The sequence below is a fragment of the Gouania willdenowi genome, chromosome 22 (genome assembly GCF_900634775.1).
Source record: "Gouania willdenowi chromosome 22, fGouWil2.1, whole genome shotgun sequence".
NCBI classification, from domain to species: Eukaryota; Metazoa; Chordata; class Actinopteri; order Blenniiformes; family Gobiesocidae; genus Gouania; species Gouania willdenowi.
Genome location: NC_041065.1, coordinates 8,754,574 through 8,765,955, shown reverse-complemented (window position 1 = coordinate 8,765,955; position 11,382 = coordinate 8,754,574). Strand labels below are relative to the sequence as shown.

The 11,382-nt window shown below is 39.1% G+C and overlaps 1 protein-coding gene across 1 annotated transcript; it reads left to right on the top strand.

Annotated features, from left to right (window-relative positions):
• Window positions 1-42: 42 nt before the first annotated feature.
• arg2 (arginase 2) lies at window positions 43-11,055 on the top strand. The gene is made up of 8 exons (XM_028438395.1): window positions 43-303; window positions 388-460; window positions 7,364-7,538; window positions 8,681-8,840; window positions 9,583-9,677; window positions 9,769-9,873; window positions 9,967-10,103; window positions 10,219-11,055. Exons 1-8 carry the CDS (start codon window positions 190-192, stop codon window positions 10,401-10,403), a joined length of 1,044 nt encoding a protein of 347 aa, XP_028294196.1. The 5' UTR covers window positions 43-189; the 3' UTR covers window positions 10,404-11,055.
• The last annotated feature ends 327 nt before the right edge of the window (window positions 11,056-11,382 follow it).

Below are 11,382 nucleotides of genomic sequence, written 5' to 3'. Positions count from 1 at the left end.
TATCGTCATGACGTCACCGGCGTCTCATTAACAATAAAGAGCAGGAAGTGGTGAGAGGCGGGCTTAGACAGCCTCATCACCGCTGACTGTAACATCACCTCTAGTTTCGTCAGACACACACACACACACGCTACTGACTAGACCGTTCCACTTGTTCAGGTTTGTCTAGACACAGCTTGGGTGTTTAAAATGGCCCTGAGAGGACCCGCTCTCCGTCTGTTGAGGGCTCTACTCGGCCACACTTGCCAACAAAGCAGGTCTCAGTCTGTGGCTGTCCTGGGAGCTCCGTTTTCCAGAGGACAGGTACGTTTCTAGGTTCTTATCTTCATTTCACATTTGTATCTAAATATTGTTATGAACAAAGTCTATGTTTCTGTGTCCTGGCAGAAGAGAAGAGGAGTGGAACACGGACCTAAAGTGATCCGGGATGCAGGGCTCATAGACCGGCTCTCCGGGTTAGGTAGGAGCGGGAGCGTGGGTTATTAATGGTGCGGTTGGGTTATGTAACGCTGTGGGATGTACTGGGATGAGTTTAAACTGATTTAACTTTCCGTTACATCACCGGAAGACGAGAAATAACCACGTTTGACGCAAAGTCGTGCAGAAAACTGACGTTAATGCTATGGGAACAACGTGTGATCTGTCCAGTGTGACCAGTTTAGACTAAAAATTACAACCAGTTCTTAGATAGATGCACTCAAGAAAAAATCTAAAAATGAAAAAAACAAAAAAGTGATTTATTTAAAAAAGAAAAAGAACACAATGTTAGTCCGGGGCCGCGGGTTACTGATGCCTCTCCCCCCATGAGGTCACTGATGTGCACTAGTGCAGATTCTATTCTATTCTAACAATGCTCCCCACGTGAGACACAAAGAGATACGCCCACTGTGAAAGTCCTCACTGCAGGGCATGAGAAAAGAATGCCTCCTTTATTTTTGGCTGTCATTGTCATTAAAATGCAAGGTTACATAAGAACGTCCTGCCAAATGGGAAGACTGGGGGGTGTTAGTTCCCAGTGGGATGTGATTTCTAGAACCAAAAAAATGTGCATTTAAATACCTGTACATTTGATCATACTGTCAGAGGTTGAGGATGAGGGGTTGATGAACCCCGTTGATTTAGATAAACGTGCATTAATGACTAAATACTAGGGGTAGAACAATAGGCAGCGTTCACGATTCAGGAACTAGTGGTTCTCAAACTTTTTTGGCTTAAGTACCCCCCTTTTTTATAATTTCTGAATTCAAGTAAAGTGCCCCCTTTATCCAACTACAACATTCTGCTCAGAATACTAGGAATAACTATAGAGCATAGTGATGGAATGGATATTTAGTGCCTCCTGAATAGATTTATTTCTATAGGTTTTATCATTTCTAGTCATCTTAAGCCTGATGTGGGACAAATTCTGACCTATTATCAGTTCTTGTTCTAATCAAGATCATTTGCATTATCTTTATTAGGATTATCATTTTTACCTAAAAGATAAACATTGTAGAACACCATATTTTTAAGGCTGTTGTTATTGGTCTGGACCCAAACCTCAGACAATCCTGACTATAGTACTGGCACTTCCTGTGTGCATGCGTCCGCATTTCCGTCACTGCCGGACCCCATGTCCTTCTAGCTGTAGTCTCGTCAGTTTTATTTTATCTCTAACCCAGGAAATACCCTGAAATGTTTTTCTTTCTTCATTTTTTGTATATGTATTTTTAAAGGTGGAATTTGCAGTGTTAAACATGTTAAAATGAAGAAGAAAAAAAGTCAGAAGTGGGATTTGAACCCACGTCAGCGGAATGAAATGTCCTTAAGTCTAGTGCTTAGACCACTCGACTATTCCAATGCGCACAAGAAGTGCCGGAACAATAGGTAGATTTCTCTGAGGTCCAGGGCCAGAATTATAGACATATTTTTAATGCCTTCATTTGTTAATTTTTCACTCTCTCTCTCTCAAGTACCCCCATTGGTGTCATCATGTACCCCCATTTGAAAAACACTGACATAGACGATAATGGGTTCACGATAAGAATTTGATACAATATTTTGGAATGGGGTAAAAATACCAAAGAAATTGCAGTTGAAAAAACAATGCTTTTATTTGACTTCAACTCTGGACAGACTTACCTGGGTATGACCTTTTCAACTCAATAGGAACATAATAAAAAAAAAACACACACACACAATAACATAAAGAAGACTTAAGACCTTTGGGCCTTGACTGTGTCCTGCAGTTTAGAAGACAGGCTGGCTTGAGACAGATGTAGCAGCGATGGAAAGGTGTGCTTCACACATGCTCCGCGTGCAATATTGAGAAACCACTCGCACCATCAACAACATATCCTGTGACGTTTTAATATTGCAATATATTGTTCTACCTTTACTAAAAACTGATAAATTAGGTTTTTGTTGCCATGTGTGGCACTCTTGCTTTTTTTACCGCTACCTATTACTGTTTGGTGGTGCACACTGTTGTGATTTGGTAATGTTGCATCCCAAGTTCATCGTGTGTTCTGGTAATGATGCTCAAGAGAAGCCTTGGCTCCGTTTAATAAATGAATAAATAGGGACGTCCCGATCCAAATTTTTGTATTTGTTACTGCACAGCACATACACTTCATAAAACAGTGTTTTTCTGACTCACAATCACAATAGCCGCTTAAATAGCCATGTGTTTTACTGTAATGTGCATTTTTTTTGGCTGAAATCAATATCAAGACTGTGGGAATACCAAAAGAAAGTCACTAGCGATCAACTGTTGTGTGGCGGCCATGTGCATAGACACCCACTCATTACAGCCCGGTTTCAGAAGTGGTCAGAAATGTGACTTTTAATAATAAACTTGTACGCATTTCTGACCAAGCTAAAGATGGGTAATAAACTGTAACAGACTTTTAATAAGGGAGGAAGAAATCTATTACAGGCCTGAGAAATGCATGCTTTGCTACAACAGGGTGTAACCAGGAAGAAAACCAAGGACCAAAAGAAAACTATCTCACTTTCAGGATTTTGGGACTGGAGATGCAGAGGATAAACTGCAGATAGGCATGGATTGCTGTTTCAGAGCGGTATGTGACATCCCACAATCCTATGTGGTTCACTGCCTTACAAGGAAGCTATGGCATCACCCAGATTGAGGCTGTGGCAAGAGGCCAAGAATGAGGAGATGCCTCCCTGAGAATTTCACTCTCACCCAACTACTAGGGATGTCCATTGCCATGAATCTGGCGATACGATTCATGATTTGCGTATCACTATACAATATATGGCGATACTGAACAATAAGATATATAGTGCAATTTAACTTTTGCTTCTACAACAGATTCTGTTAATTTACTTCCAAACTAAAATGCATTGAGGAGTGAGGTAGTTTAACAAGATCTGATGTGGTTCACTGACACCTAGTGACTTGGCGTTTATTTGCGTTTATATGCAGATGTTCGCGCAATTAAATGTTTTTTTTTTTTTCATTTAAAAACATCAGTGAAAAATACAATGATCATGCAGTGAAAAATTGCGATATATTGCCAGATTGATTTTATCTTACTGATTACTACAAGGCAGATGACAGTGGGGCGTCAATGGGTCTATGCACTTAAAAGTGACATATTGATGCACATGAAAAGTGTAGGGCAAGGCGTGTAGCTAAAGGTTACAACAAAAACAGAACAGACTATGATGAGACATTCTCACCTACAGCTACACAAGTGTAAAAATAGTACCATAATACAAAAAGCATATTTACATGCACCGATTGATTCTGAAATCTATATGAAGCAACCAGAAGGTTCTAAGAAAAAGTCTCAAACACAAGAAAACTTGTATGAAAGGTACAAAACTCTCTATGGTCTAAAACAGTCAGGCAGAAACTAGAATGCTTTACTACATACAGTATATATTTGAGTAAAAAGGGTTTCAGATAAAACCCTGCTGAAAAAGTAATAATAACAGAATGGGTATATGACTTGATCATAGGAGCCAACAATTAAAAAAGCTCCAAAAGATGTAAAGAGCAAGTTGACTGAGAAGTTTAAAATAAAGGATCTAGGAAAGTTAAAACAATTCCTGGGGATAGATTTTGAACAAACAGAATGACAAGTTAAGATGTTTCAACAGAGATATGAAATGGCAAAATGCTGTAAACTGTAAATCCAGAACAACACCATTTGAAGCAAAACTGGAATACTTGGATCATGCTGGCAAAATGGGAGCTCCACAACACTATAGGAAAGCAGACTTACATTTTGTGGTCATTTAACTCCCCCATAATTTTGCTGAATGAACAGAAAAACAGTGGAACAATGTAAAATTATTTTTCAGATAAAATGCAACAGAAAAACAAGAGTTAAGTTTCAAGAGAAATGACTCAGAAAAACTAGGACTAAAATCTACAGTGATGCAGACATAGGTTATTGTGTTGGTTTAAGTGAAGGAAGACAATGGCATTGTCTGTGAAGCACACTATCTTGGTTTAGCATCAGCCGTGCTGGAATGTTTTGAATGTAACAGCTTCTCAGAGACATAGACCAATGCCAGTATGCACTGCCAGGCATTTGTGAGGACAGTGAGGATGTTGTTGCACTGGCTGATGGCCAAGTAGACTGGCGAAAATGCAGCATCAGAGCCACACACTGCACCCAAAATGAGGTGGATACTTGAATAGAAAAGCGTTAATAAAGGGAAACTGTTTAAAGTTCAGTAAATGTTAAGAGTTCTATTGGTGTATGCTTTTGATGTCTAATATATACATTTATATCATATCAGTGTTTCAATTGTCTTTCATAATCAATGTGCTTTTTAAAAAAATTATATCGGCCATCGGATTAATTTTTTTTTTAAATTGGTATCAGCATTGGCCTTTGAAAATACCATACTGATCGACCTCTACTAGCAGGCCGAGCATTCAACTTCCCCAAGATCGAATGAATTTGGTGTAAACGTTCCAAAGCAGCCTCCTGCTTGCTTTTGAGATCATTCAGCACATGAGTCTGAGTGTTTAGAGCCCTACCCCATCCTTCAGAAATACCTGGCAGCCTTCCCAAAACAGCTGCCGACGTAATACAGACTTTGCGATAGGTCGAAAAGCTGCCAGCTCCAATCAGCAGCATGCCTTCTACCATAATTACAATCATGTAGACGTCTTCCACGGAAAGAATCGACAGACACACAACTCATCACTTGTTCCAAGGGTCGAGCACATATCCAGCCGCAAATGTACCACTCGGACAGGCGGGCTCACCACTCCCCGTTCTTTTTGTCGAAAAAATGTGGTTGATTGCATTGAGAAACGAACTGATTAATTCCATTATTCCAGATTTGGGTGAGATGTAAAGAGAGGCTCGTATTAGATTCACAAGACCATTAACATGTATGATAGGTTCAACTCTCTAAATTTTGAGTTAATGCGTAAGTGAAAGGGAATGTCCATCTTTGAGCAAGTTATATACATTATACAATATATACAAAGAAATACATACAAATCTGTAGAAGTATTAACTAGAGGTTCACAATAATTACATTCATTCATCAGAGCCCTAAGCATTAATGTCATTATTATAACAAAACAAAACCCACAGTTTGCAGTAGAAATTAATTAAAAGTTAATTATATTTGGAACTATTTAAAGTATACTTTTACCATTTAAGTCTTCAATGGTAATTTTACTACTGTATTCAAAATGAATGCTAATTCTGTATTGCTTATCAATGACTGAAACAGACCTCAATAACATGACTCGCATAAAAGTGCAGCTCTGTGATTAAAAGATCAGCAGCACACAGTTTCCGTTACAATAGCAGCTGTCCATGGCTGTCAAGGAGACCATGTAAGCGTTTCCTGGATGGGTTTGGGGTTACTGTAGGCCTTGTAGTAGCAGACATAAACATTGCAGCTCTTATGCAACAGACAGGACCCGCCCCGCCCTCTCCACTCAGTACATGTTATCAGTCAACAACGCACTTTCACAGCTGTCAAACTGATCCGTGTTTCTACATGCTTCAAAACACTGACGATGCACGTAATCTATGTTTTGGTTTATATGAAATGCACTTTTTGCATTTTGGTTCCTTGCAGCAACATGATAGTGTCGTATCTAAAACACTGATTTATTTTTAATGGTGATATGTTTACAAGATAAACAGTCTGTTTGTACCTTTTAAACGGCAAAAATAACTAGAATTTCTATAGACGTCATTTGATGCCTTAAAGCAGCCACGAGATCTCATCAGCCTGTACCATTACATGAAAGCTGAAACCAGCCTCTAACTGAAATATACATGACCTTGTGAGATCTTTGAAATCTCTGCGTGGCTTTGAGTTAAGAATCAATTCTAAATAAATGTATCAAACTGGACTTTTTTAAACCTTTGATACTTTAAAGTTTAGATTTCACATTTTGGAGTTGCCTTGGGTTGTATTGCACTTTGACAACTCAATTGTCCTAAAAGGGATGATTAAGCTTCCAATAAGACTGAATCTGGGAAAATGATTGAACTCTAGTGATTATCCATAAATCAGCAAAATAACACCACAGCCCATTTTTACAGAGTGTATTAAGTGTTTACCCTGCAGTCTGAAACCTGAGCTGTGGTTCCACAAACAGTGGAATGATGGCTTGCAAGCTCATACAGGTCCCATTATGCCTAATGAAAGCTAAAAGAAATGCAAACCCAAATCCCCACAATCCATTAGGAATGAGCTGTTGTTATTTTACGAATTTATGTTTTTATTTTACAACAAAAATGTGCAAAATAATTTGCAAACACACAAAAAATGAGATCAGAAATATACAAATTGACTCCAGCAACACAAACTTGCACAAAATGACTTGCAAAATGCACAAATGACTACAAACGCACACAAAATGTGGAAAAAAAAACATGGCATATTTCAAAATATAGTAAAATGTCTGACAAGTGCTGAATGGGTTGTGGCCAAGCAGGAGACTATATACATCATACTGTATATTCTGGGACTGCCCTAAACTTACAGAATACAGGAAAAACAGATAGAAATAATTGCTAATGTAAAAATACTGGGTATTATCCCAAAAAATGTCCCAATAAAGATAAGGAAAATTCTTAAAATGTTAATTACGAGAGCAAAAAAAATTATTACAGTTTGCTGGCTTGAACCACAACCCCCCCACCCCCCCGTGCAAAGCAATTGTGGGGCAGAATGAAAGATGCGTTGAATATGGAAAAAGTAACCACAAGGTCACAGAACAAAATGAAAGAGACAATGGAAATCTAACCACCCCACAAATTTTGTGCATTTTTGTTCTAATTCTGTGTGCTTTTGAGATTTTTTGTTGCATATTGTATTTTGGGAGTTGTTCTTATTAAAATAGGGTTTTCCCTTTTCCTTTCAGACTACTCTGTGCATGACTTTGGTGATCTCAACTTCCACTACCCTGAGAAAGATGAGCCCTACATGGACGTGAAGTCCCCTCGCACAGTGGGAGGGGCTAATAAGAAGCTTTCCACTGCAGTGAGCAGAGCTGTTGGTGCTGGGCACACTCTCGTCATGCTGGGAGGAGATCACAGGTAGCCACGTGCTGAACAAGCCCTCTCTTAAACCAAGCACGGTTCTATAGCTGCTGGAAACAACATTTGGTAATCAGATAAAGACATTGTTGGCCTTATAAATAAATAATAAAAAAAAGAAGATCATTTGCTCAAAAAAAGATGTAAAAAGAATGAAAATGATGCTCAAAAGTTTGTTTTGATTTCCACTGTAAACACTCTCTTAATGACCTTGTCAGAAAAGTGTTTTGACTTTATTCTTACCGTGACCAGACTGAAAGTTGTGGCAAAACAATGGCTGATATTTATTTTGGGGCTTAGACGGAAAGATCAGAATCTTGCCGAAACTGAATGTCTCGTGTAGTGAGGTGATATGACTGGGAACACTGGGAAAAAACTAGAACAATAACGGTGTCAAGCCAATCACTATCCTCCTTATCTGACAAAGAAACAAATTAAATAATGTTAAGAGAATGAAGTAAAAACGCATCTATGCTCATGTGTACAGGACTCCACATCCCACAATGCAACGCACAAAACTGTTTACAGTGGATATCAAAACAACCATTTGAGCAACAATTTCCACCTTCCACATCTTTTATTCAATGATCTATGAGGCTTACACTATGTTTTTATCTGATGGTAAATCATCACCAGCAGCTTTAGAAATATTTAGTGCTCCTTTCATCTCTTTTGATGAATTCATGATGTGTAAAGGCTGGGATACACTTTTTTCAATCGTTGTACTCAGCTCCAGCTTAAACTGTGACTCATGTGCAGAGCCCGATTCATGTTCTGTCACTATACGGACGACACTCTGACACAATCTGACTGCTCACACTGTACGTTCATACACGACACGTCGGGGTCTTGTTTCCGGAAATGCAACGTACAAATTAGAAGAAGAAGAAGAACTCTGAAGCGTCGCCATTAAAACAGACGAAGAAGAAGAAGAACCCGGAAGTGGAGAGACAGTGGAGCTCATCTTGCTAATCACTTCTCGTGACCCCATGTATACTATGCGATGCACGACACACGATCATTCTGGCAGAGACTCGCACGATCCTAAAAAATAGACGCACAAGTTGAAAATCAGCTCAAAATGGGCCAAAAATCACACATTGAATGCCTGCCTTAACAAGATACTTTTCATGTTTTCACAGCCTTGGTCTTGGATCAGCTGCTGGCCATGCACAACAATGTCCTGATCTGTGTCTGATCTGGGTCGATGCTCATCCAGACTTGAACACACCTCTGACTTCTCCATCAGGGAACCTCCACGGCCAGCCTGTGGCCTTCATGCTCAAGGAGCTGCAAAACAAGGTGAGGCATTTCACTACAGCAGCTTCCTGGCCCTCTGTCACTGCATATGGACACACTCACAGGAAGTCCTATGAGGGAATTTCTACCGATCCAACATGGCTATGTTTACACACGAGTGTGCAGATCAACGCTAAATAAAGTACAGTCTTTCTAATGATGCTAACCTTTTTTTCTGGGAAAACAAAAAGACGGCCGAGCAGATGAAGGAATTTCATGTAACAGAATTAGAAATAAAACAGCATCCACAGTTGAAATCATTATTCACTTTTAAAGGAACAGGCATACGTATTTCCTGTGTGTGAACTGGTATCTTTTGATATGGTGTTACCATTGTTTGCCCGACATGTCTCTCATGTCAACTGGTTGTTTCACGCAAACTTATTTTGTCTTTTTTTTTTTTTTTTTTTTTTTTTTTTAAATAATATGTAAGGTTTCACTAGATGCCTCTGAGGAAGACTGGCAGTTGGCAGTCGAAACATGTCAGGAGATCTCATTTCCTGAAAAAAACATCTCAGAATAAATGAAACCTTACATGTTACAACTGGTTGTTTGTAGAATAGTTTAATGCACATTTATGCATTTCATTACATAGTTATAGTAAAAGTGTGTGTTTTTTAACCTGCGTTAATGTGCACTACAAAGACCAACCAGGACTAACATGTTTGTTCATATTTATTATGTATCATGCGTATTCTGGTGTTAAAGAGTTACACATATGAATCCATTCCTATTTGTGTTTCAGGTTCCAGATCTCCCTGGCTTCTCATGGGCAAAGCCGTTCCTCTCCTGTAGAGACCTTGTGTACATTGGGCTGCGGGATGTCGACCCTGGAGAGTAGTAAGTAGTACATGCTACCATTTTACTTCTATTCAATATTGTTAAGCCTCTATTAATGTTCATATTTTGTTTTATTTTTAATTGAAAAAAGCCAAATCATGAAGGACCTGGGCATTCAGTACTTCACCATGAGGGACATTGACAGACTGGGCATACAGAGAGTGATGGAGGTGACTCTGGACCATCTTATGGCAAGGTACAGGACATCCCACTGTTAACATAATGCATATGTTTTGATGAAAAATATCACTTTTTAATTCACATTTTTAAAAATGATCTGCATGGATAGAAAACAGCGACCAATCCACTTGAGTTTTGACATCGATGCCTTCGATCCGTTGTTGGCGCCTGCCACTGGGACGCCTGTAAACGGAGGACTGACCTACAGGGAGGGAATGTACCTCACAGAGGAAATACACAACACGGGTACAGATCATGCAGCCATGTTGATTACACTGCTTTTATTAGCATAAGTGGAAAAATATCCATTTTTTGTTAACTTGGATCATTTCTTTGTTCTATGATTTCTGTGGTGATGCAGGTCTACTGTCAGTCATGGACCTGGTGGAAGTGAACCCTGTACTGGGGGCCAGTGATGAAGCCGTGCAGGCCACGGCGTCTTTGGCCGTGGACGTGATCGCCTCGTCTTTGGGGCAGACGAGGGAAGGAGCGCACCGCACCATGATTTCCTCTAAGAAAAAGGACACGGAACAGCTTTGCCTGTGAGAGCGGCAGCTGTGAACTTTATTATCCTCTTCATCATCATCACTATCATCACTGACCATTCCGCCATGCTGGAAGATCAGTGACTGCAAAGACTGCACTCTTAAACTCTGCTAATAACATTATGTTATATAATCCTGAATACAGCATTGTGTAAATTCCTAAATGTAGGAAACACGTTTTTACTGTAGCGCTAAGTGAAGCCTGTGACTTGGCTTAGAAACCACTGTATCTATTTATAGGAGTGCTTTTAACTTAAGCAGCAATACTATTTTATCTTTCCGTTAAATGTAATAATGTTCATCCTGTGTTGGTTTATATGGGAATGAATCTGAATCCCTTTTAGATCACAGTGGGAACTCTCCGTTTGGTAGCTATAGGCCAGTGAGGGGAAGCTCGTCCTGGCGTTTTAGTTTTGGACCACCTTGGTTTACTGTATTTTCTTCAGAGTTTAGTTTTGTATTTTGAAAATCCAATCTACTGCTAGTCTTTCTGTTCACTATTTACATCTGCTTTTACTGAATGTCAGCTAGAAATACCTGTGTTGTTTAACTTGAATGGATTTTTTGTTTTGCTCATTTTAAGTTGATGTAAAAAGTTTTGTCATTGTGTTAAATGTATTTAGGTCTTCCATAAAGTACGGTAGATTCTGACATTTGTATGTGGTTCATTTACTTGGTCATTAAGGGATGAGAAAATTCATTGTATAGTAAATATATTTATTATGTTTAATTAGAAACCCGTAAGTACGTTTTACCAAGTGAAAGCAAGTAAGCAATAATAAATTGAGTTTAAACAATGCAATAATCATCAAAAATAATTCCCTCTGCACAAAATCAAACCTATTCAGGTAGACTAAAGTGTCTGGCCACATCTGGTTCTCTTAGTAACTTAGACATTTTAGACAATGCTATGATTCCAAATTTGTGCCCCAGTGTACAAAGCCAGAACCATAAAGATGTGCATTGATGAGCTCTAATCT